Source organism: Delphinapterus leucas, chromosome 15, assembly GCF_059928025.1.
Source record: "Delphinapterus leucas isolate spDelLeu-1000000601 "Yukka" chromosome 15, BTC_Dleu_Yukka2, whole genome shotgun sequence".
Taxonomy (NCBI): domain Eukaryota; kingdom Metazoa; phylum Chordata; class Mammalia; order Artiodactyla; family Monodontidae; genus Delphinapterus; species Delphinapterus leucas.
In genome coordinates, this window is record NC_143143.1 from 36,207,553 (window position 1) to 36,232,618 (window position 25,066).

Below are 25,066 nucleotides of genomic sequence, written 5' to 3' on the forward strand. Positions count from 1 at the left end.
CCAACAAGCGACCCACACCCAGGCATCTAGTCACATCCGAGAACTTTATTGGACACGGTTCGGCGCCAGGGCCCAGTGGGCCCAACACACTGCGCCACGGCCCCGGCAGGAGGTGGTTCCATCCAACGCGTCTCAGGGCAAACGGTAACCGCACAACGCAACAGTCTACCTAAGATTACTATAGAGTTGGGAGACAGAGGGCTGCTCCATAGACGTATGAACAGGTCAAATCTTTATAAATAAACATCCAGTGAAGAGAAAATGACAACTCTAATTCATCCTTATACACAGAGCACTCTAGGGCAGATGGGTGGGGGGCGGCCAGAGGCCTGCATCCTCACTGGTCAGGGGCCTGGACCGGGAGTGGTGGGCCCAGATGTCCACGGCACGGGGCAGGCAGGGGCAAGGCTGGGGGCAACAGACAATGGGCACTAGGACACTGCGCATTTACAAGACCAACTACTGGCAGGCAGCTGCCCCGTGCGTGTGTGTCAGGCTGTTCGTTCTGGAATGAGGAGAGGGTGGTCTTTACATCATATTCTGTGGCTGGTGGGCCCGGAGGGGCTACTTTGTGGAGAGGATGAGGGCGACGATGAGACCGTAGAGGCCGAGCACCTCGGCGAAGATGAGGATCAGGATCATGCCCACGAATAGCCGGGGCTGCTGGGCAGTGCCCCGCACGCCGGCGTCCCCCACGATGCCGATGGCAAAGCCAGCTGCCAGCCCACTCAGGCCCACGCTCAGGCCAGCGCCCAGTTGAAGGAAACTCCTGGGGGAGAGAGTACACAGGATGGATGTTAGCCAACAGCCAGGGAAGGCAGCAGGCATGGGTCACCAGCCATCCACCCAGGACCCCTCCTGGCTCCGCACAGTGGCTTTACCCCAGGCAGGGTGTAGGGAGAGCAACCCAGGCCTCACCTGTAGAGACTGATGCCATCATTCAGGGAGTTGGCAATGAGGACTGCCACCACCAGGCCATAGATTGCGATGATACCGGCCATGACCACCGGGATGATGGACTTCATGATCAGCTCCGGCCGCATGACAGACATGGCTGCGATGCCGGTGCCACTCTTGGCTGTGCCATAGGCGGCACCCAGGGCTGAGGGGGAGAAGATGAGGTGAGCCCAGAGCACCTGTGGCCAGGACCCTGGGGGCAGCTTTTGGCATACTTGAAGGCCAACGCAAGTTATCACCCGCAAGGGGCAAGACGAAAGTGGCACTCAGCCAGGAGCAGGTGGCTTTCAGAGGAACAGCCATAGCTGGGCACTCAAGGAACCCACGGTATGGGTTCCTCCACCAGATACCCTCATGGCTGTCTGGCCCATATGGGCTCCTGCTTTCCTGTGAAATCCCAACCCAGGCTCAACAGCACTCCCCATGCCTGCTACATAGATCCCATGCTTCCATGGAGCCTCAGACCTAAAAGGGGGAGCTGTGACAGGCTGCCCTGTCACGTGGGGAAACAGGCAGCTGGGCACAGAAGCCTTGCAGATTCTGGGCACCTTTTGTCCCACCAGGCACTCTCCCACGTCAGGAAAGGCCTGGAAAAGCACGAGCTATGTCAACAGCCCAGATGTTGAGCCCGGGTCAGCCCACAAGCCCTGGGACTAAGTGCAGAGACAACACGCTGGAAGAGCCACTGCAGTGCAGGGTCAGGGGAAGCTGGCCTGGCAATTCTCGTCCTCTCAGGCCAGAGGTTCGCCCACTCCCCACCCTGCCGACCACACTTCCCACAACTCCCAGCCCAGGGACACGCTGCAGCAAGGGCTAGTGTGTCTGTCAACAGGCTGAATGCTCTGCCAGAAAAGGCAGCTCTCGGCACCCTCAGCCACAGAGCAGGCCAGGACCCTTGAGTTCAGGGAGAATCCTCTCTGAACAACCAGAGACAGGGCAAGTCAAAGAAAGGACAGGGTACAGGAAAGACAGTGGGCTGTGAAGCCATCACCCAGGCCAACCCCAAGGCCCCTGCAGACCTGTGAGAAGCCTAGCTTGTGCTGAGGCCTCTGGTAACTGGGGTGGGGGGGAGGCTCTAGGCACTGCAGGACTCCTGTCTCCCCTGCCACTATCCCTCCTCCCTCTTCCCAGGGTGGGCTGCCTTCCTGAAAGCCCCCCTTCTCCTGGCCTGTCTTCCAAGCCTAGGAAAAACGTTTGCAAGTACAACGGAGAACCACAGGGGCCCAGGCAGCTGTTCTGACTCCAGTCGCCACCCTCAAGGCTCCCAATGTGCGACTTGAGCAGATGCTGACATGGGTCAGAGGTGGAAGGGGCCAGGACAATCCCAGACATTCCTGTGCATCTCTGACTCACCTGTTTGGGCTGTCAAAAGATGACTAATCTGTGCTCATTGCAGAGCAGGGATGAGGTCAGAGGGGCTCTGCCTTCCCAGGGCTCTGAGCCTGGTGAAGAGACAGACGCAGCCCCTCCAAGCATGGCAACATGTTCCAGGAAGAGTGGGGAGGTCTAGGGAAAGGTTTCACAAGGGAGGTGACAACTGAGTGGAGGGCTGATAGTGAGTAGGTAGTCACAGAAAGGCGAGGCAAGAGGAAGAAGATTCCAGACCACACAGAGCAGAGACACCAGATAGGGAGCAGAGGGAGGGAGGCACAGTGGTGGGGGCAGCAGGACCTTCACTGCTTCCCCTCCACACCCCCGACATCCAGCCTTCAGGTGCCAATCTTCACCAAGCTGCTCATGGAGCAACAGGGCATTTTTCAGCCTCCTACTACGGGCCCAGCACCACACCAGGCCAGCGCCAGGGCTCATTACTCAAGGACGAGGACACAGACTGATAGGTGGCACTGGGTGAGACCCCATTACAGGGAAGCCAGCGCCCCAGGCAGTGAGCCCTGCTGCAAGGCTGGAGTGGGTGAGAGTTGGCAAGTGAGCTGGGCCCTTCTCTGTAGAGTGCAGCATGGAGATCATGTGGCTGTGCTTCCCCTGGGGGTGGGGAAGCCACAAGAGGAACAAAGGGAAGAAACAAGGATGACCATCAAGAGGGAAAAGCAGCCTGGCTCAGGGTGCTGGGCTGGGAAGACCCTGGATGCCAGCTCCAGAGTCCAAGCCTGAAGGTGCTCCAGATGGAGCAGGGAACAGAAAGAGGAATCAGGACACAGTTCCATGAACATAGTGCCAAACACCAGTGGCTCACTGGTAGGGAGGAAGTCACAGAAGATACGGAAAAGGAGCAACTGACGGCTCCGTGGAAGACATGATGAAGAAAAAATATACAAGACTTGGGTCCTAAGTTAAGAAAAAAAGGGAAGCTGGAATGGGTGATGGGGATTGGGAGAGGGAGTGGACCTCATTCAGTTGTAAGAAGCCCAGTCAGCCAAGTGCTAGGCAGGCCAGTGGCAATCTGGGCCAGGAGCAGCGGACAGAGCTTGCACTCACCCTAGCAGCAGCACCTGAGGCCTGAGAACTGTCCAGGAAGGCACAAGGAAGTAGACGAAGACAGGCCCTGGAGAAAGATTCTAGAGAAAGAAATTACATCAGAGTCTGGCCCAACTGACCAAGTAAGAAGCTAGCTACTGTAGGGCCACAGTAAGCCCCATGTAGGGAGGGGAGCAGGAGTGAAGCTGCATACGAGCCAACCAGAACGGGTGGCCCCAATTCCCAGGAGCCTGGGGCAAGCAAAATACCTCTGGACCAGTGATACCCTGTCTCAGTAACTTCCAAAGACCTGCTGGTCAGGCTCTATTCAAAAGTACCAAGTAAGTTCTAGAAGGACAGGAAGAGAGGCACCTGGTGACCAGAAGGAGGCCAGGAGCTGGATATGGAAAAAGGGTTCGGGTGTAAACTCTGCCAGATTTCAAGTTCCACATGAGCAGGGTTCTTGTTTTGTTCACCGATGTCCCCCAGTGCCTGGCACATAGTAGGAGCTCAATGGAGAATTGCTGAATGGTCAATGACAGACAATCAACAACCCACAAGTGGCCAGGCACTGGCCCTGGAGGCATTCCGGAGGCAAAGAGCAGAAAAGGGTGAGGGAAAAGGGGGTACAGCAGCCTGCTGGGAGGCACGGGAGAGCAGGCAGCTCTGGAAGATGTGGAAATAGTAGGCGTCGCTTAGGACAAAAGGGGAAGTACAGGCCACTTCTCGCACCACAAATGACCCCTTACTCACACATGATGGCAAGGTCAGGGCCCACTCAGCAGCTTGTGACCGGCAGGCAGGCCCGCCTGGGCAGAGGGAGGCCCCAAGCCCCCACCCCACTAGTGTTTATAGTCAGCAGAGAGTGTTTAGAGTTCAATCCCTCCACATACCTGCATAGGGAGCCTCTCCAGTCCACCACACAGGGTGGGGCAGGGCGAGTCATCAAAGCCCAAAACCAGACCTACCTCAGAAGGCCTAGACCAGACCAGGCCAGACCAGTCCACAGGAGCTGCAGCTGGGTCAGGACTCACCTCCCTGGGTCCCACATTCCTGGCCGGGCCCAAGTGCTCTTCTCCCAGAAGGGCCCATTTTCATTGAATTTTACACCCCAGGACTGATAAGACCCAACTTCAAAACCAAGGTGCCATCAAAAACCTTGCAAGGCCCCTTCTCCATTCCTAGGGCAGCCCCTCCCAATTCCAGGCCTCAGGGAAAGGGAGAAAGGTCATTCATTCATTCAGGCCTGAACTGAAGACTTCCTTCTATGGAAAAAAAACCAATCCCCTCAACACTGAGGCTTCATGCTACCTCGCTCACCCAGACAAGCGTCTGCAAACGCAGAGCTGAGGCTGGCCTGTCTCCCAGACATCCATACTGCACCCTCAGCCTGTCTGACCCACCCCCACCCCCCAACTCCACTCCCACCTCTGGGTCCCTGCCGGCTCTCAAGACCAACCTCTCAACCCAGTTTTTCTAACCAACCCACACCGCCTACAGGGGTATTGGGAAACACCGACAAGCCCTAACCGGAAGCACCTGCCTAGGTGCAGACCCACCTGACCCCCGCCGACGGACCAGGCCGCCACAAGGGCGAGGGCTGTGGACCACGGCGGGGAGCGCCAGGGCCGGATTCCCCACCTGCGCCGCCCACGGACAGGGTCGGCCCTGTGTCGGGGGAATCTTTCCGAGGTGTGATGTCACACCTGCCCGCAGGATGGGGGGGGCGGGTGCGGAGCAGACGCAGGACCGCGAGCCCCCACCCCAGCCTCGCTCCCGCCTCTCCAGGGGCTAAGATGGCAGCGGCGCCGCCGCCCCACCCCCGCACCGACACGACCGGCTGGCCGCGGGCCAGCCGGGGACCCCCGGGAGACCCTGGGACCCACACCGGGACCTAGCCCGCATGCCCTGCCCTCCAGACACCTGACGGCCCCCTGCAGCCCTCAAGGCCCCGGCCCAGGCCTGCAGTCACGTGAGACCCGAGACCCCCAACAGCTCGAAATTACGTCAGAGTGACGTCACACGCCGAACCCCGGAGAGCAGCAGGCACGAGCCCCGCGCGCCCCCCGCCTCCCGGGTCCCTCCTGCCACGGCGCTCACCGCTGAAGACCATGGCGGCCGAGGCGCCCATGACCGCGAAAAAGGAAGCGTACTCGGGGCCGCTCTTGGCCTCGGACATGTCTGCGGTGAGGCGGGGGCGAGGTCGGGCCTGGCGCTGCGAGCACCGAGCTGTACGAAGCTAGCAATCAGGCGGCTGGAAAAGCGATCCCGGCCGTCAGCCGCTGCGCTCTAAATACCAGCACCGCAGAACAAAATGGCGGCCGTGGCCGCGTCACATGACCCGGGCCCCGCCCCTGCGGGCCATACCACTTAGCGCCGGTAGGGGGCGTCATGGCCCCGGGACGCCCCCTAGCGGCCCGCTGACGCCCACGCACTGTGTTGTCGCCTTGCCGGCCTGGACCCCTGCGCCCCGCCCCACCTCGGCCTCCTCAGGTGCGCTGTCGGGCGCTGCCGGCCTCTCGAACCCCGCGGCTTTGGGCCCGTCCGGTCCCCGGGCCGGGGCGGGGTGGTGGCGCGCCATATTAGCATATGGGGCGGGGCTCGAGGGGTCCCACCTCCTCTGCGGCTGCGCGGTACTATTCGGTGTTCGCTTCGGAGCGTCGTTTTTCTTTGCGTTCTCAGTGTGCAGGCTGGCCGAGGAGTTCTCACGGCCCAGCCTGCAGGGACCCAGGACTGCTGTCTACCCCGAACGTCCTCATACTTCCTGGGGTGATCTGAGAGTCCAAGCAGGCGGAGCCGAAATCCTGTGTCTCCCGTTGCCCCCCACCCCCACCCCGCCGAAACCGTCCCCAGACTCTTCCAGACCCACCAGGCCCCGACCCAGCAATTGGTGATTTCTCCCCTGGCTTCCGAGGAAGAGGAGCCCCCTTCCCCGTATCTGTTCCCTCCTTTGCATCAGGGACCCAGACTACAGTTGGAGGGGTTGTCTCTGCCCCTCAAAATGTAAGCATGACTGGTTTGAAGCCCTGTCAGTGTTGCAACCTGTGAAGGCTTCCCCGGAAGTTCAACCTGTGAACTTCCCCTGGGGTTCCTGTCCTGCCTGTTCCCACACAACCCCTGCAAATGCAGGGCTGCCCTTATTTCTGGAGCAGCAGTAAGTGGTTCCCTCTCAGCCCAGCAGGCAGCCTGGCCTGGGACTGGCCCCACCCTGATGATTCCATGTGACCATCCTGGCACCCCAACTGGCTGCCTTATCTCTGCCCACCAGCTCTGGTTCCCTTTGCCTTTTTGTCCCATCCATTTTAGGAGCCCTGGGTGGCTGCCATCTGGTCCTGGGTCTCCCTTGAGCCCCAAGGCCTCGTCCCAGCGTTAAAGCACTCTCCCTGAACAGCCTGAGTGGTAGCTGTCATCAGCCTTCTCCATGTGGGTGGTGGGGTCACCTCCCCTGGCCTGGCCCTCCCACTGGACTCTCAAACCCACCTTCCACGACAGGAACCTCCCTCACAGCCTCTTCTCGGTGAGGCTGAGTTTGCCCCCCTCTGAACTTGCAGCCCTCAAAGTGCCATGTCTGTCGTGTTTCAAAAGAGAGGAGGCCACCATTCTGCTAGAGCCCTCCCCACCACCCTCTGCCACCTGACCAACTTCTAGAAAGAGGAATCTTCACTCAGCATCTCCACCTCCTCCCCAGCTCCTTGTCCTTGCCAAGGTTGCTGGTGACCGCCATTTCTCTAAGCTGAGGAACATTCGTCAGGCTCTCTGAATGGGCCTCTCTGCTGCCGCGGCCTGCTGCCCACTTCTCCACACCCCACTCTCCCCAGTTCACCACCATCTGCCCTGACGCCCTCATTCCTTCCTGGAGTCACAAGGAGGAGCAAGGACGGACCCAAGCCATGAAGCCTCAGCTTCACTGCAGGTCCCGGGTGTTCCCAGGGCTCCCCCTGCCCTGCCCTACCCTGGGTGATCACCTGCACCTTTCCAGACCTGAAGCTGTCCGAGCAAGTGAATGCCCAAGTGTCTGCCCCAGGCCCAGTCCCTATAGTTACAGGCGCTCAGAGTCCAGGGCCTGGGGAGCCCAGACCAGGGAGCTGTCACTGGCTGGGGGGCGGGGAGGCTGCATGCAGGGGCAGAATTCAAACTAAGGAAAGGAGATACAGGACAGCCCCCCTCGGGAAGCTGCACAGCCAAAAGCACAGTGGTGGCAAAGCGCACAAACCCCAGCACAGCTGAAGTCCTGAGACTGGGAGGTCAGGGATACAGTTCCCCCCTCAGGCTCAGAGGGCAGGTCGGCTTTGCTCACCGTCCTCTAGTTTTCTGCCGAAGTTCTGGTGTGAGAAGTCACAGCGGGTCTCCAGTGGGGCTGTGCTGACACCTCAAACCAGCATGTCTCAAACTGAACTCACCTCCCGGCGTATCACCACCAGCTTCCACTTGGTTGTTTCCATTTCCGGCAAGAGGCACAGCCATCAGCCACTGCCACACCAGCAGCCCTCGAGTCACAGCTCCCTCTTCATTACTCACCAGGCCCCGAGATTCTGTGGCTTCCCAGCTCTCAGCTCTGCCCCTGCCTCACTGCTGCTGCTGCCCCTGAGGCAGGCCTTTACTTCTGGCCTGGGTCTTCTCACAGCCTCCAGCCTGGTCTGCCTGTCCAGTCTTCCTCACCCTGTCACCATGGGAGCTTCCTAACTGGTACATCTGACCAGTCACTCTGGTCCCGGAATCCTTCAATGTCCCTCTAAGCATTTGGGGGCCTTATCTAATCCTCATAATGATCCTTTGAGGAAGATATAACCATTACCCTCATTTTGTGGATGAAACAGGCCTAGGAAGGTTTAGTACCTTGCCCAGGGTTAGCCGGCTAGCGAGTAGTGGAATTGAAACTCAAACTCCACAGGCTGAGCCTAGCCTGTGCGGCTTACTACACCTCCTGCTTCCTGCATAGGAGCTCAGGGAGTGTCTGGTAACCAGTGACAGGGACAGGAGAGACCCAGGTCACCTTCCCCTTGGCCTCCCAGCATCAGGCAAGGCCCGGGGATGGGGTGGGCCAGGGGATGTGTAAGCGAATGGCCAGGGACACACACCTCTGCCTTCTCCCTCACAGTTGTGCAGCCCCTGGAGTGAAATCACAGTGTCAAAAGCCCCTGGCCTGTCACTGTGCAGGTGGAATTTCCAGGAATAAAGAAGGAGGGGCTTTGGGAAACTCAAGCCAGAGACCCCAATAGGGAGAGGTATAGAGAGATGCGGGGTGAGGTCCCAACTTCCCCAAGGGTTCTAACGGGGATGAACAGGCCCATTGTCTAGACTGAAAGATGGTGGGAAAGAGAAATCTAATGGCACTTTGCAGAGACCTCAGGGAAGGAGGAGATGGCTGGGGAGATGGAGACCACGAACAAAGTGACAAAGGGCCTCAAATGATTAGAATTAGAATCCTGAGGAAGCCATTTCAAAGAAGAGAGAGTCCTGCAGCCTGACATGGCAGTCTTATCAAGAATATCAGGAAACTGCAGACAAGGTGTCCAAGCAGAGCGTCTTCTCCCAGTGGACAGTCCCATTCTTCCGAGTAGCCATGAAGACATACCATAGGGTGTGATGCTCGGAGAGGGCACCAGGCTCTCTTGACTTGACTAGATAAGAGCTAAGTGTGGCCCAGGCAAGGCTGGGAGGAGATGGAACAAAAAATATAGTTGCGATATCAGAGGGGGAAGGGGCAGGATGCATAAAGATGACTTTTTGGTATAATTAAAATAATTGGAGCTTACAAAAAGATACAAGGTTTTTTTTAAAAAATAAAAAATGTCTATGTACAAGCAGGACAGGGGCATAGCCGGGGCAGCCAGTCCTGCAGGGGAGACTGTGTTTTCCTGAGTGGCTCCAGCTGGATGTCAGGCCCTGAGAGAGGCAAGAGGTGGAGGACTGGGGTGATCCCAGAGGTGGAGCAGCCCCCCACTTCCCACTGACCCCAACTCTGAGGGCTGATGAGAAAGGGCCTGATTGATTCTCTCTCTTTTTTTTTTTTGGCCAAGCAGAGCTGCTTGCGGGATCTTAGTTCCCTGACCAAGGATTAAACCCGGGCCCCCTGCGGTGGAAGCGCGTAGGCTTTACCACTGGACTGTCAGGAAATTCCCAGCCTGACTGATTCTTAAAACTCTTTGAGAACCAGACTGGCAGCAGGCAGGAAGCCCAGGGGCTGGCCCCGACGGCCAGGGGGCAGTGTGTGACTCTCCCTGGGCCAGTCAGAGGAAGGAAGGTGGAAATCCTATGGGTTTACAGTAAACCAGGGCCAGGCGCCGGGCCTGGCACAGGGAGCAAGCTCTCAGAAAGTGCGCTGGATGAATCCTCAGCCCTGGTGGGCACCATCGGCCCTGGTCTGGGCTCAGCACCCTGAAGGCCAGTATGACCTCCCTCCACTCCAACAGTCAGCCTTCAATTCTAAGCCACTCGTCTGGTACTTATTGAGCATCTACCGTGTGCGGGCACTGAGCTAGGCTCTGAGGATACAAGATTGAGGAAGACAGCTCCTACCCTACCTGGGAGGGCTGGACTCAAGGACAATGACATCCCAGTGCCAAATCAGCTACAAAGGAGGGAGGAGCCTGGAAAGCTCAGATGGCCCCCAGCAGGTGATCTCTAAATGAGGGCTTAAAAGATGAAGAGAGGGACTTTCCTGGTGTTCCAGTGGCTGAGGCCACGCTCCCAATGCAGGGGGCCCGGGTTCAATACCTGGTCAGGGAATTCTGTATGCTGCAACTAAAACTAAAGAGCCCACGTGCTGCAGCTAAGACCTAGCACAGACTAAATAAATAAATATATATTTTTTAAAGATGAAGAGGGTTTTAAAATATATATTTTTTATTTATTTGGCTGCTCCAGGTCTTAGTTGCAGCATGCGGGATCTTCTTTGCCGCATGTGGAATCTTTTATTTGTGGCATGTGGGATCTAGTTCCCTGACCAGGGATCGAACCCGGGACCCCTGCATTGGGAGCATGGAGTCTTAACTGCTGGACAACCAGGGAAGTCCCAAAAGATAAAGAGGGTTTGAGCAGGGGAGAGACAGTATCCTGTTTGTGCTTAAATTACAGACCATCCACACCACAGAAAGTTGGGCAGCTGTTGATGAGATGGAAGCAGGTGGATGACCCCTGAGATGCAGTTAAGTGACAGGCAGCAGGGTGGGGAGAGAGCACAGGTGGGTTACCTGAAGTGCACAGACCCTGCTGACAGCGGTGGGTCCCCGAGACCAGACTGGGAGGGAGACCTCCCCCTGTGGATATTCCCGTACTGTATTGATTTTCTACGAGGTGCATATTTTACCTTTAAAAAAAACGAGAGACAGGGAGAAATGCAGAGCAAGTGCTTAAATGAGTTTCCTTATGGAGTGATAAAAATGTCATGGAACTAGATAGCAGTGGTGGTTGCACAGCACTGTGATGGCACTAAGGGCCACTGCATTGCTCACTTTGAATTTAACCATTTGAATGTTTAAAAGGACAATAAAACAAAGCATTTCCATGGCTGGCTACAGATGGGAACACAAGCTGAGATACGATTACCCTGGACCAGGCCCAAAAAGGGGCCCACGTGAGGTGGTGCTGGGAGGAGAGAGGTAGCCCAGGCTGGTGGAGCTCTGGGCAGACACCGTGGCCACCACAGCTGGCCCAGCCTGAGGGAGGCAGGCCTCCGAAACGTTGGAGGATATAGGCCTGCATCCCTACCTCCCCTATGGGGGCCTTCTCCATCCCCCCACCCAGGGAACGCATCTTGCCCAATTCTGGCCCGGGTCACAGTGTCCTTTTTTTTGGGGGGGGGGCGCTGTGTTGGGTCTTCGTTACTGTGTGCAGGCTTTCTGTAGTTGCAGAGAGCGGGGGCTACTCTTCATTGCGGTGGCTTCTCTCGCTGCGGAGCACGGTCTCTAGGCGCGTGGGCTTCAGTAGTTGTGGCTCGTGGGCTCTAGAGTGCAGGCTCAGTAGTTGTGGCTCACGGGCTTAGTTGTTTTGTGGCATGTGGGATCTTCCTGGACCAGGGCTCGAACCCATGTCCCCTGCACTGGCAGGTAGGTTCTTAACCACTGTGCCACCAGGGAAGTCCCAGGGTCACAGTGTCTTAATGTCAACGATAAGATGGTCCTAAGCCCACTTACAGTAAGAAGGGACTGCAGGGAATGTTGGGGCATCCCCAACCGCAGGCCCCAGGAACACACACTGACACGTGAGACAGGTGCACAGCCATCCCCATCCAGAACTGTCCGATGGACACCAGCATGGGCAGCACCACAGGGGGCTCCTGCTCTCACAGGCCAACAGGGGAGGGGTACTGGGGCAGGGGCACGCAGCCCACTGACGGATGGGAAATGGTCCAGAGGCCCAGGCTCTTCGTTCAGAAGAGGAACTGAAACAGCTGGTCTCAGAGAGCTGGCAGCACTGGGGCCAAGCCTCTCTTCCCCTACCAGCCCAGGATTTCTGGGACCTAGGCCAAGCCATCTGAAGGTGGCAGCAGGAAAGGGATGACGGGAACACGCAGGTCTTGGAAGGCAACGGCGAAGGAAGGGGGAGCAGCAGGAGTGAGTGTCCAGCCGCCAGTGTGGGGAAGAGGAACAGAAGGCAAGAGCGGGACAGAGCCGCCAAGGCTGCCAACAGGATGGGAGGGCCGCTGGCAATCCGCCAGCCCTGGGAGGAACTGAAGGACAGGTGTGTGCAGGTGGCAGAGAAAATAGGTCTTACGTGTTTGTTGTATACGCACACCCAACTAAAATGCAAGGGATTAGAAAAGACATTCATAGTGACTTCCATAAACTTCCAGATAGAATATGCTTATTTTGAATGAGCATGACTTTTTTGACACTGAGTTTTACACAGACAGGGATCCTTGCAATTCTGGACAGAGAAGTTTGGGCGACATTTCCTGATGGCCATTCCTCACGTTTATGGAGCACGTCCACACGCCGGGAGCTGTGAAGAACAGTAGACAAAATCCATCAGGGGAAGACTTGGTTGGCACCAGAGGCAGCAGAGGATCTATCTCTGGAATGAAGAAACTTCTCCCCGTTGATCAGGATCAGCTAATGCAGTCCCTCAAATTCATGTCCAGTGGTTCCTTCAGGAATTCCCATCCCACTGAAACATTTTCACATCAAATACTTCACAGTGATGTTGATCCATATGTTCTCATTCATTTTATTTAGGACTCAAAATTAACACTGACCAAACATATCACTAAATCACTTATTTTTCCAAAGTTAGATTTTGCTTCAAAGTTACACATTCACTCACTACACGTATTTCCACAAGGTCCTCAAAATATTTTTTTTACATTCATTTAAATGCTCTAAAGTGTCAGTCCAGTAATCCATTTTTCAGCCAATAACCATCCTAGACAAGAACAAGAAGGTAAAATTATTCACACAGCTCTTCTCTTCGATCTTTAGCTTGTAAACTTTTGACAAAACGTGTCCTTTGCCAGTCAACGCACTTCAGGGTGAAATAAAACAAGGGCTCGCTCCTATATCTTTGTATGAAAATCAAAACAGGGGCTGGGATAGCTTGGATTGAGCTAGCTTCACCACGTTATCGACCATATCACTGGACAAGATCAGACCTGCAGGCTCCCTACAACCAGGGGCGCATCTAATGGGGAACCTAACTGAGCAGCCACACCTGGGCTTTAGTGGTCTAAGGCGGAAGCTTTTGTTAGTTGGTGTGTCCCATGTCACATCATGGGTCAGTGTCTGTGTGACAGTGTGCCCATAACTTTGCTTCCTTGGTCGCCAAGTGTGGTGTTGATAAATTCCACGCGGTCGGGTGAAATGAGTGGGTCTGCACGCATGGGAGGCATTTCAGCTCCAGACATGAGTCACAGGACACTGCACCTAACTTCAAGCACAGTCTGACATGTATATAACGAAGATCATAAATTCTTTTTTTTTTTTACAACAGGTTATTTTTAAACATGCAAACACTTTTCTAACTTGACATCGTAGGGTGAAGCACCTGCGAGGTGTGCCTGGCACTCCTGCCTCATTTGGCGACTTCTCTGTGTAAACACGACAGTTGGGGGAGGACCGTTGAGATACAGGAATACATATTTGACGCAGTCGCTGTACGGCCTAATTATGGCAATTTTTTTTTGACCAGTGTTAGTCATGTGAACTTAATGACATTCAGGATTTAACTAAAATATGAGGAAGTAAACAGTTATAAAAATTAAATCTATTCCTGGAACAAAAACGACTATAGAAAAACTGAGGGAATCTGAATACAGACTGTAGTTTAAGTTTCCAGCATCATACTAATGGTCATTTCTTAGGTTTGATAAACATGCACTATTAACACTGGGGGAGGGTGGGGAGGGGTCGTGGGAGCTCTATACCATCCGTGAAACTCTTCTGTAAATCTAAAATTATTTCAAAATAAAGTGACAAAAACTGAATCTACTAAACATAAAATATGTAAGGAGACTATTATAAAGGCTCTGTGGCTTCAGGAAATAGATAAAAGAAATTTGAAGGCCTTGTGAAATCTTCAGAATTTTCTAAAACAAGCTGCCCTGAAAACCTGAAAAAAATAATAGGCATGGAACTTATAAAAATAGGAAAAATTGAAATACTTATTTTAATTCAATAATTAAAACTGAAAAACTCATAAAATACAAATGACTTACTCTTGTATTACAAATTATTTTTTAAAAACTGATTTTCTAAAGCCTTAAACGCATACAGTCCACTTTGATAATGAATTGGTTTAATCTGTTCAATTTTTTGCTTTTCTTATTTTTAAAATTTTAAAAAATTAATTAATTTTTGGCTGCATTGGGTCTTCGTTGCTGCGCGTGGGCTTTCTGCAGTTGCGGTGAGCAGGGGCTACTCTTCGTTGCAGTGCACGGGCTTCTCATTGTGGTGGCTTCTCTTGTTGCAGAGCACAGGCTCTAGGTGCGCAGGCTTCAGTAGTTGTGGCTCACGGGCTCAGTAGTTGTGGCTTGCAGCTCTATAGCGCAGGCTCAGTAGTTGTGGCGCACGGGCTTAGTTGCTCCACGGCATGTGGGATCTTCCCGGACCAGGGATCGAACCCATGTCCCCTGCATTGGCAGGTGGATTCTGAACCACTGTGCCACCAGGGAAGTCCCTAATTTTTTGTTTTTGAAATAAATTTTCAAATGTTTCTAGAAAAACAAATAACTCATTATGCAAATCCATAAAACTTTGGCTAATTTTTAACATAAAATGCTAGTAATAATCAGGAAGAAATAATAGAGTATTAACACCTAATATCAGATAACAAGGACAATAATAAGAATAAAAAATAGAGATAATAACCACATACCTTTTAGTTTAGCAGAAAAGTTAGGGAGAAGATGTGAAATTCAAAGAAACTGAATATTTTACATGCACACATGAAGATCTCATGATACAGAAATCGTGACTAATCAGCAGTCACCCTCCCTGGGCCAGACCTCTGGGGGCCCTTGGGGCAGCCACAGAGAATCCTCTGGACTTACTCACCAGAAAAAGAACACCCCAGTTCAAAAAGTTTACAGAGGAGGTCATGCAAATAGCGCTCAGGTATGCCTTCAGCTGCTTCTGAAAGGCTGTGCTTTTAAAAGGCCTTCCACGTTCCTGTGATAGAACACTGACAAGCAGGAGGCTGCACCCCGTTCGGTGGCATGCCCAGGGGCGGGTAGCCCCGGGAGGTCCTCCTAATTGAAGAAACCAGACTCGGGATCCCTGGAGTTCACGTAACGAGACTGTGTTTAATGAACACCAAAGTACAGGTGAGGGCTGTGGGGGCTCGAGGACACGGGGCAGCGAGGGCTGCAGGGTCTGGTGGGGGGGGGTAAGCTGTGACACCACCTCCCAACACCTCTCCCTTCTACAGGGATTCACACTGGCCCCTCAGAGCCTCTCAGCAGTTCTGTGGGTACAGCACAGCAGGATGACTGGCCCCATTTTACAGTTGGGGAAACTGAGTTCCAGACAGGTTCACCAGCTTGCCCAAAGCCACAAAGGGTTCCCGGTCCTTCCTTCTGTATCACTTTGGCCTGGCTCAGGGGGGATCTGAGTAGGTGGGCAGGGGAGGATGAGCACCCCACAGGAAGAGCAAGCAGGATGTGGAGGACAGAGGCGTGGCATGTGGGGACATGGAGAGGCAGGACCCCCTGGCATCTGTGGCCCAGGCTGCCATGGCCTCGGCACAGCCCCTTGGATGTCCGCTTGTCCTCTCTTTCCTCAGGGGTGTGCCCAGGCCCTCAGGACCAGCTGAGGGAGGTCATGGGGTGGGAGGGCCACTCCCTGCAGGGCTCACACAGCCCTGAGAGACGCAGAAGGAGAACTCGTGCCATGCAGAGGGGTGCGTCAGGAAGGTGCCTCGGGGGCAGGGAGCTGGGGAGGGTGTGTGGAGCACAATGAAGGTGAGGTGGGTAGGGCTGGACAAGGCCAGCACGCCGTGCTGAGGGGTCTGGACAGGATCCTGGGCCACGTCACTGCAGTGAAATGGGGCCGCCGCAAGGACTGCAGTGGAGCTAAGGAGGGCCCGAGCTGGAGAGGAGGAGGGCTGAAAAAGGTTCCAGGGGTCCAGGCTTCTCCAGGCAGGCCCCTGGAAATGTTGGCTGGTTTGGGGTCAGTCACGGAGGGCCCCTCCCTGGTCGGCCTCTTTAGGCGTGACTACACACTGAGGCCCAGCAGAAGCATCAGGCTCTGTGGAAACACAAGGACACGTACTGTCCCCTGCAGCCCTTCATCCTACTGGCCCTCGGCCCTCCCTTGGGAGGGGCCCAGAGCCCTGCATACAGCCTGCCCTTCCTGCCTTCACCCTGCTGTTCCTGTCTGAGAGGCACCCCCAGAAGGCCAGTATGGGGAGGAGGGAACTGAGTCAGAAGTTTCAGGCAGATGCTCCTGCTAAGGAATAGTCCCCAGGATGCCTGTTGTCTTCCCAAGACCAACACACCCCTAGGGAACCACCAGCAGCAGGCCCAGCAGGAGGCCGCAGGGCCTGCTTGGGAGCCATGCTCAGAGGCACCAGCAGGGGGTGCCATGGACCCACACTCGAGGGGCAGGCTCCCTCTGCCTTTCCAGTCTCATCTCCCCCACCCCTCTCACCCCACAGAACCAAGGCTCAGGGGCTGCAAGACTTAACCCCTCTGGTCTTGGGCACAGGATGCCTGCACAGAGGACAGCCAGGGCCTGAGTCCGAGGTGGAGACAGTAGCAAGTATGGGCAGCTCTGAGAAGGGCCAGGAGGGACAGGCCTGGCCAGCTGAGGTGCTGGCACCACTCCCCAGCCCAGCACCAGAGCCCAGCTGCACCCTGATGGTGCCCACGCACGTGGTGGGGGGGCGGTCTTCATTCACTGCCTCCTCCCTGAAGAAGGGGCCCAGCCACCACCCCACCCTACAGCAGCAGCTCGGTCACCGTTAGATCATGCCTGTCACTGGGTGTCAGGGTCTTGGAAGCCCCAGGCCTCCACGGCAGCGATGAGGAAGTTCTCAGAGCAGAGGGGCTGGTTGTTGAAAGTGTCGCAGTGGCCTGTGCGGCCCCGGTTCAGGTCCCCGTCGATGTAGAGTGCCTGGCCGCCCCCTCCACCTGTGGGATGCTTGGTCAGTGGCTGCCTGCTGTCCAGCGCTGCCCCCGAGGGGCTCTCCTTCTGCTCCCGAGCAACTCCACTTGTACAGGGCAAGTCTTGGAGCCGTCCCTGTGCAGCCCTGCCAGAGGCCTCTCTAAAACCACGGGGCTGGCTTTCCACTCTGTAAAGTCCCCCGGCTCCTGGTGAGACCCTGCTAGTGAGCTAAATTCCCCACACGCAGCCTCAGGTCCCCACGCCTGCCCCGCATGCATGCTCCACCCCCAACAATCCCACTGCCTTCCTCCGTCATCACAGGGGCTCTGCCTGTCCCTCAGGTGAGGTACCTATCACCTGGCTCAGCAAGAGCTGGCCTGGGGCTTCAGCCACCCACGACCCCGTACCCTCCTCCCAGGCTAAGTGACCAAGGGCAGACAGGAGCCCAGCCTGAGGTGCAGGGAGGCGCCCACCTATGATGAGGCAGTCGTTGCCCCCGGCCATGAACAAGGACTCCGTCTTGGAGGGCAGGTTGAAGTGTCGAGCAGCCAGGAACGGCGAGAGGCGGTCAGCAGGGTCTGAGGACACAGAGTGGCAGGGCGAGGACAGAATGGTGGTAGACTCCAAGGACACAGGCTTGGTCAGCTCCGGGTGTTTGATGACCACCCACTCGTAGCGCTGGACCTCGGGCTGCAGCTGAGGGCAAAAGGGCAGCATGAGGAGTTGGCACATGGCGCCCACAGGGCCCCTGCCAGCTTCCCGCCCCCCACCCCACCCAATTCATCATCAGTGCCCTGAGTGAGGCCCTGAGTGGGGGCTGGGAGATGGCGCCGCACAGCGCAGATGAGGGCCTGCCCGCTCTCATGGAGCTCATGGTCTAATGATCACAAACCAGAGAGAGACGGCGAGGTTAGCCTGTAGGGTAACAGCTCTGACAGAAGTAAACAGGGTCATGTGAGTGGGGGTGACCTCCCACAGGGAGGCCCACTCACCCTAAACACAAAGCATTCTCCGGTCCCAAAGAAGCCCAGCTTGCCTCCAAACTTGTTTCTCTCACTCCAGTCTGTTGAAAGGTAAGCTCCACACACCTGGGGAGAAAGGCCCAGGGTGAGGCTGTGCCCTGCTTGCCTGCAGGAGTGTCCCCTCACTCAGGACCTGCTGAGAGGCCACGGTACAGTCACAGCTGGGGGTGTTGTGGTCACAGCCCCCCTCACACTTGAGGGCCAGGGCTGGAGAGTAGTATGGGAAAGTCAGAGTTTGGAGGGCATGGGGCTGGCAGTGACCATGCACGGGGGCTGCCTCGGCTGCCATCAGCTTACTTGGGATATTTTCATTTCCCTCTTGGGCCCTAAAGCATGGGAATAAGCTCCATATCCACACTCTGATTGTGGGCATCAGTGCCAGGGAGGCCCCTCAGATGGAAGCTTCCAGGAAGCACCCCTGCTCAAGAAACGTTTTCCAACCCTCCCATCAGCCAGCAAAGTGGTTGATTTCACCATTAAAGAGTCACTCCTTTGAGTCGCTACAGGATTTGCCCAAAGTATCTGACAATCAGAGCCATCTGCTGCAACATAGATGCCTGGGCTTCTCCTGGAGAGCCAGACGCAGACTCTGCAACAGGGTGAAGAAACTGAAACTCCCACAGGTGCAGGTTTGGGAGCCACTGAACGAGGAGCCTCTATCTCATGCAGACACCCCCAGGACTGGGGCGCGTGAGCTCTGACTTTATTCTAGACATCTTAGATACTTTCCAGATGACAGCACTGCAGAGAACAAGGTCCTGAGAACTACCTGTCGGGGCTGGAGGCAAGTGAAGGCAGACAACTCACCTGGCGCTGGCCAACTACTACAGGAGGAGGTGAGGCCTCACTCACTAGGCATTTCTGCAAAGCTCCTCTAAACTGCCAGGCTGTGTCAGGCTTGGGGCCTGGACCCCAAGGGGAAACAGGGAGGCTCTGGGTACTTAGGGGGTCCTAGGGGAGGCTAGATTCACCTCTCTGCAGAGGGCTGGCCCTGCTCTGCACCCCTAAGCCCAGGGAGCCTGGGTAGGGGCTATCAGGGAACACCCATCCTCTCTGGGGCACAGACTCCCCCAGAGCTCATCAGAGGCCAGGACCCCAAGCTCCCTCTGGTCCCTCCTCACCTCCTTTTGCGTGGTCTTGATGAGCAGGAGGGTGGGCTCGTGTCCTTCACACTGGAAATAGAACCTGGGGGCAGAGACCACACATGCCAGTCCTGACAGTAACAATCACACCTGCACCCCTTCCCTGTGCCACTTCAGCCAGCCTCTGTTGCCCCAGGCTGTCTGGGGGTGGATGGACCTGGAAACTGCTTGTCCTCTCCCAGGGACCAGGCACAGTGGCTTGGATGGTAACACCTTGGCCCAGGCACTTTTCTCAGACAAGATGGAGCCCTGGCCAGGAGGCCCGCAGGCCAAGCGGTCAAAGGCCCCAGGACTCTCTGCCCTGGTGTGACACAGAGGAGAAGCTGCATGGCAGAGGGCCCCCAGCAGACAGAGCCACGTGCCAGATGCTTCAGGGAAGCAAGAACCAGAGGAACAGGTCCCTGCTCTGGGAAAGCTCGGAACGTCCTCAGAAGCTGGGCAGCACTGAGAAGCATGTGAGGAGGACTGAGGCTGCCGCTGTGCCAGCACCAGGTGCCCAGGGGTTGGCTGGCATCCCTGGTGGCCCTGCTTAGCCGTCCCTCAGCAGGCCTCCCACACTGCACAGAGGTGGGGGCCAGGTCAGCACAGCTCTGGTGCCTGCTGTGTGGGCTGGGCCAGCCCCGACTGCATCACCTATGACCCAAGCCAGACCTTGGGTCAGAAGCTACCTGCCATCTGAGGCTCTAGGGGGGTGGCCACGCCTGGCAGAGTGACCCTGGGAGACAGTGTGCCCTGGGGGAAGCCTGTACAGGGCCCGGCACAGCCCACAGGGCCAACATGGACCTGGTGTGTGGATTGATGAAGTGGGGTGGAGGAGTAGTGAACCAAGGCCGGCTGCCTCAAGTTGTCCTGACAGTTCTGTAAGCTCCCAGGAGGGAAACTGCCTCCCGTGTCATCACAACGCCTACGTGGGGGCCTGGAGCTACGGCGTGTACTGTAATGACACCTGATGTTTGAGTGGCCTTGGAGTGAGAAAGAGATGCCCAGAAAAGGGGCTCCCAATTCTAGGGCCCCCCAGGAAGAGACAGGGCCTTGCCCAGGTGCCCATGTTTGAAGGCTCATTTCCAGCCCCACCATGACCTCCCGGAAGTGGGGACAGGACGAAGAAGCTGGGCAACTCCACAGCTCATTCCACCCCTTCTGCACTGTCTGGCCCTTGAAGTCCATACCTTGGGGCCTTGGGAGGGTAGGCCCAGCATTCCCCAGCCTCCTGGGCATTACCTGGTCAGGCTGTACCCGTGCTGCAGCGAAGAGAAGAGCAGGAGGGGCTGGCAGAGGGCGAACCGCTCAGGGACCCATGACCAGATGTCTCTCATCTCCTTCACGCCAACGATCTCTGAATGGAAGTTCTCTGCGTGAACAGCCAGGTGCACAAACTGCCTGGGGGAGTGGGAAGAGGTCAGAGCACAGCTGCGACCCCAGCCCTGGCCACGCCCCCCACCCTGGAGGTGTGCAGAGCCTTTTGTGTGAGCTCAGCCTGGAGGAAACGTCTCACCTGTTCAGCCAGGTCAGAGCCTGGTTCTAGGGGCCCTCAGGAAGAAATGGGGTGGAGCTGTCCCCCTGGAGTCCTGCTCCCACCCCGTTACACAGAGGGGAGAGCGCCCAGCCTGGGTGGGGACAAAAGCACCTTTTCTCTAATGGGGATAGAGAGTGAGTCAGCTCTGAAAGACAATGCTTCCTGGCCAGCCAAGCACCGACAGGCAGACAGACAGGGCCTGAACTTCGGCCAGGCTCTGAGGCAGCACTGCTGAAGCCAGCGCCGAGAGCCAGAGCAAGCAGCCAGGCTGGAAGACAGAGGGAAGCCAGGCGTGGAGACATGGTTTCCAGACCTACCTTTTAGAAAGTGAAACACTGAAAAACAGGAGGAAGCAACAGACGTGGAGAAGAGGAAGAAAAATAAAACAGACAAGGAGAGGTTAGTTGCAAGTACTGATGCCCAGGATACGCCTGCCTTTGGCCTGCAAGAAAGGCCTCCACACCTAGAGTACACTCACAGCGTCTGCCGCCGAGGTCTCAGGACACCATGGGCCCTTGCCACGCCTGTTCCCCAGGGGTCTGTGCTCAGGGCAGGGGGCCACGCTCAGCAGCCATGAGAATGGCCGGCAAGGGAGCCCAGAGCTAGAGTGGTGGAGCAGAAGCTGCTCTAAAATGACCCAAGGAGGACAGCCTGGCTCACTGCTGGACCTGCTGGGGCCATGGTCAGCATCCAGCTTCTATCTCAGCCATGGCCCCTGTACCCGGGAACAGGACCCTATGCCTTCTGCGCCCACAGTTGCCTCAGCAGCCTGTGGCTGTAGCCAGGAAGGCCCTTTCTCCTTTCCCGTGGCTTTCTATCCACACACGGATGGCTGGCTGGACAGGCTCAGGCCCCAAGCACCCAGAATGCATTCCCCCAAAGCCCCACCCCACTCGGGGCCTGATGGTAGCCCCTGCCTACCTCTTCTGCTTGACAGTGATGCCCTTCTGCTTCAGAGCTTTCTCATTGGCCATCTGCAGGAGCTGAATCTCCTTCCGAGAAAAGAGGCGGATGGCAAACGCTTTCTCCAGCAGCTTCTCGGGAGACACAGTCTTGGCGATGTCCTTGACAAAGGTGCGGATGTCCTGCTTCACGTTGTCTGACTCCAGCGGCTGCCCAGCTCTCACCTTGTGGAAGAATTTGAGGATTGCCAGCGCCACGCGGTACAGCACCTTGTAACCTTCCACCAGGAAGACGTCAAAGACGCGAGCAAAGTAGTTGAGGGGTAGCTCCCCAAACAGCCAGCGCTGCCAGTCCGCATAGACCTGCAGGACGTCCTCTGAAACGGCCACCATCAGCTTGTGGGCTGCCTGGCAGTACTTGTTCACCAGGTCCCCAAACGTCATGCAGGAAGACTCGAAGGCCAGGAAGCTCTGGTCGATTAGCTTCTTGCTGGGGTCATTGCAGGCCAGGATGCGGCAGGCCTTCTCGAAGCACTCAGCCTCGTCGATGCTGTAGTGGAGCAGCAGGGCCACGACCGCAGGCAGCGCGGGGCAGAAGGAGACATCAGGGAACTGGTTGGCGATGCACAGCAGGATCTTACGCACGGCGCCCTCGCCCCGTGTGTTCAGGCAGTAGCTGGGCACTTGCGTGTTGTCTACAAACTCGGGCAAAGGCAGGCTTCCACTGCTGTGCTTGCCCACGATCTTGCCGACGATGTCACTGTATACGCTGGCGTCTGGTGTGACCGTGCGGCAGGGGATGTCCCGGATCAGGCGCTGGTACACCTTTCCCCGCAGGGTGTAGCTGCGGGCCCAGTAGCCCTGGCGCGCCAGCTGCTTCAGCTCCTGCAGCTCGGTGCAGCTCAGCTCCTTGGGCCCCAGGTCCTGGATGGTGGCATCCATCTTATCTCTGTCCACAAAGCAGTTGTAGCCCAGGGGGTCCATAGCGCAGAAGGAGGCCCAGGGCTGCCAGAAGGGGGCGAAGAGCAGCTAAATCCACCAGCGCTCTGTCCGAGGCTTCTCTGCTAACCTGTTTGCCATCCCATATCCTACAGGATTAAAAACCATGCTTAGTACGCGTGTATAAAGGTTTACATTAAAAAAAACCATGTTTTTGTTTTAGTCTTTTTTTTTAATTGAATTGTATACTTTATTTTTAAATTAATGAATTTTTATTTTTGGCTGTTTTGGGTCTTTGTTGCTGCGCGCGGGCTTTGTCTACTTGCGGCAAGCAGGGGCTACTCTTTGTTGCGGTGCGGGGGCTTCTCATTGTGGTGGCTTCTCTTGTTGTGGAGCACGGGCTCTAGGCACGCGGGCTTCAGTAGTTGTGGCATGTGGGCTCAGTAGCTGTGGCTCACGGGCTCTAGAGTGCAGGCTCAGTAGTTGTGGTGCACGGGCTTAGTCGCTCCGCGGCATATGGGATCTTCCCGGAAGAGGGCTTGAACCCATGTACCCTGCATTGACAGGCGGATTCTTAACCACTGCACCACTAGGGAAGTCCTGTTTTAGTCTTTCTATAAAGTATCAGTAGGGCTTCCATTTAAGATAAGTGGATACTCTGAGAATTCACTACCAACTCTGGAGCATAACTTCTTTCCATGGAGCTTATGAAGATACTGGAAGAGGTCACATAGATTCTGGGTCATGAGAAAGGGCTTCGAGAGGCTGACCCTACTGTAAACAACTCTCTGCTCGGGGGTGGGTGGCCCACCGGGCCCCCACGCTTCACCCTGCAGGCCTTGTAAAAGGAGCAGCTAGTCAAGAAGACTTCATGAAGTCAACAGATGCTGCGTTTCTGCCCCAGGACCCCTGGCTTGCAATCTGGAGGCCAGCTCTTAATTTTCTAAAAATAACAGCTAAGTTTCAGGCAGGTATTCCAGAGAAGACTCAGTGGTGGGGAGTAGACATGAGGGCTGAGAAATAAATGGAAGGTGTCACAGCTTCAAAATTAGACATTTCTGGAACCAAATGAACCAGAAGTATTGGGGGATTTGGGCAACTATTGAGATTCGTGCAGACATTTAAAAAAAAAAAGGATAAAATGTGCTATTTGAGAGTCTCTGGCTGCATGTGGACAGCAAGACAGAAGTCTACCGTTCAGAATACCGCAATTTGACATTTGTTTTGCCAAAGGCTACTGTCCTCAACACTAAAGTACAATAGTCTGCCCATTCACCTCTGACTAACCTTTCCACCTGGGATGGTACACTGTCCAGAGTTATCACAAGGGTTTGCTTCAGTGAGTTTTGGTAAATGACCAGATCATTCTGGTTCTGCTTGCATCAAAAACATTTATCTGAAAATATTAAAAGTAACATTTTAAAAATATTGAGTGGAAAGAACTGTAATGTAAAACCTGTTATATTCAAGAAGATGTCTTGAGAAATCACCTTGATACGGTGGGTTTTTTTATTGTGTTAAAATATACCTAACAAAATTTACCATTTTAACCATTTATAAGTATACAGTTCAGTAGCATTAAGTACATTCATAATGCTGTGCAACCATCACCACCATCCATCTCTGGAACTTTTTCATCTTCCCAAATAGAAACTCTGCATCCTTTAAACACGAGCTCCTCATTCCCTGGCCCCCAGCCTGTTACCCACCATTCTACTTCCTATGAATTTGACCACTCTAGGGACCTCATATTAGTGGAATCATACAATATTTGCCCTTTCGTGTCTGGCTTATTTCACTGATCATAATGTCCTCAAGGTTCATCTATGTTTATAGCATGTATGAGAATATATTTTTTGAATTTAAGACTATTATTTAGAGCAGTTTTAGGTTCACAGCTAGAGAGGATGGTACAGAGATTTCCCACATACCCTCTGCCCCCACGCATGCACAGCCTCCTGGTTATCAACCTTCCCCACTAGATGGTACATTTGTTACAACTGATGAGCTTAAACTGACACATCACCCAAATCTATAGATCAATGAGGATTCATTCTTGGTGTTGTACATACTATGAGTTTGGACAAATATAAAATGACATGTACCCTTACTATAGTATCATAAAATGTATTTTCACTGCCCTAAAAATCCTGTGCTCCACGTATTCATCCTTGCTCCCTGCAACATCAGAATTTCATTCCTCTTTATGGCTAATGTTCCACTGTATGGACAGAACACATTTTGTTTATCTATTCATCTGTCGATGGACATTTGGGTTGTTTCTACCTTTTGACTGTTGTGAATAATTCTGCTGTGAACACAGTGGTACAAGTATCTGTTCAAGTCCCTGGATATATATCCATTGATACTGTTTTTATAGGGACTTTCCCACAGAAATAAGGTTTTGTGACAACATCCATTTAACACGTCCCACTGGAAAAACCTTACCCACAGCAGGACCAGGCGCTGCCAGTGCTGGAAACTTCTTACCCAGAAAAGAATCCCAAATGGCAGTTGGTCTGTTTGCTCTATCCTGGGAGGGATGGCAGTTAGGGCTCTCCCATTTCCCCAGGTTGTGAATTACCTGAACAGTTTACATCTTTCATTCTAGGCTCTGAGCCCACTAGCCTCTGGA

General features: G+C 55.1%; 2 protein-coding genes and 1 long non-coding RNA gene across 6 annotated transcripts; 1 reads left to right on the forward strand and 2 right to left on the reverse strand.

The window, feature by feature from the left end:
* Positions 1 to 27: 27 nt before the first annotated feature.
* On the reverse strand, positions 28 to 5,694 carry ATP6V0C (ATPase H+ transporting V0 subunit c). The gene is made up of 3 exons (XM_022594589.3): positions 5,473 to 5,694; positions 919 to 1,102; positions 28 to 769 (listed from the first exon to the last, which is right to left on the reverse strand). Exons 1-3 carry the CDS (start codon positions 5,549 to 5,551, stop codon positions 565 to 567), a joined length of 468 nt encoding a protein of 155 aa, XP_022450297.1. The 5' UTR covers positions 5,552 to 5,694; the 3' UTR covers positions 28 to 564.
* LOC149747431 (uncharacterized) lies at positions 5,599 to 13,290 on the forward strand. Its single transcript, XR_016387844.1, has 2 exons — positions 5,599 to 6,375; positions 6,924 to 13,290. It is a non-coding gene; the product is annotated as an uncharacterized LOC149747431 (long non-coding RNA).
* On the reverse strand, positions 12,521 to 24,844 carry TBC1D24 (TBC1 domain family member 24). Of its 4 annotated transcripts, XM_089896347.1 has the most exons (8): positions 23,719 to 24,841; positions 21,512 to 22,580; positions 20,296 to 20,454; positions 19,054 to 19,117; positions 17,903 to 17,998; positions 17,384 to 17,606; positions 16,766 to 16,936; positions 12,521 to 16,052 (listed from the first exon to the last, which is right to left on the reverse strand). In XM_089896347.1, the coding sequence occupies exons 2-7, from the start codon at positions 22,474 to 22,476 to the stop codon at positions 16,782 to 16,784; spliced, it is 1,662 nt and encodes a 553-aa protein (XP_089752473.1). In that variant the 5' UTR covers positions 22,477 to 22,580; positions 23,719 to 24,841; the 3' UTR covers positions 12,521 to 16,052; positions 16,766 to 16,781. The 4 variants fall into 4 exon arrangements, with proteins under 4 accessions (XP_089752473.1, XP_089752474.1, XP_089752472.1 ...); XM_089896348.1 differs by lacking the exon at positions 16,766 to 16,936 and having other exon boundaries at positions 23,719 to 24,843; XM_089896346.1 differs by having other exon boundaries at positions 12,521 to 16,936; positions 23,719 to 24,842.
* Positions 24,845 to 25,066: the final 222 nt, after the last annotated feature.

Coding starts and splice junctions, on each gene's coding strand:
- TBC1D24 (XM_089896346.1), bottom strand. CDS start 22,476: ATGGACCCCCTGGGCTACAACTGCTTTGTGGACAGAGATAAGATGGAT. Junction 20,455..21,511: donor ATCACTGTCAAGCAGAAGAG/GTAGGCAGGGGC, acceptor CCACTCCCCCAG/GCAGTTTGTGCACCTGGCTG. Junction 16,937..17,383: donor CAACGACTGCCTCATCATAG/GTGGGCGCCTCC, acceptor AGCATCCCACAG/GTGGAGGGGGCGGCCAGGCA.
- ATP6V0C (XM_022594589.3), bottom strand. CDS start 5,551: ATGTCCGAGGCCAAGAGCGGCCCCGAGTACGCTTCCTTTTTCGCGGTC. Junction 1,103..5,472: donor GGCCGCCATGGTCTTCAGCG/GTGAGCGCCGTG, acceptor TCTCCCCCTCAG/CCCTGGGTGCCGCCTATGGC. Junction 770..918: donor GATGGCATCAGTCTCTACAG/GTGAGGCCTGGG, acceptor TCTCTCCCCCAG/GAGTTTCCTTCAACTGGGCG.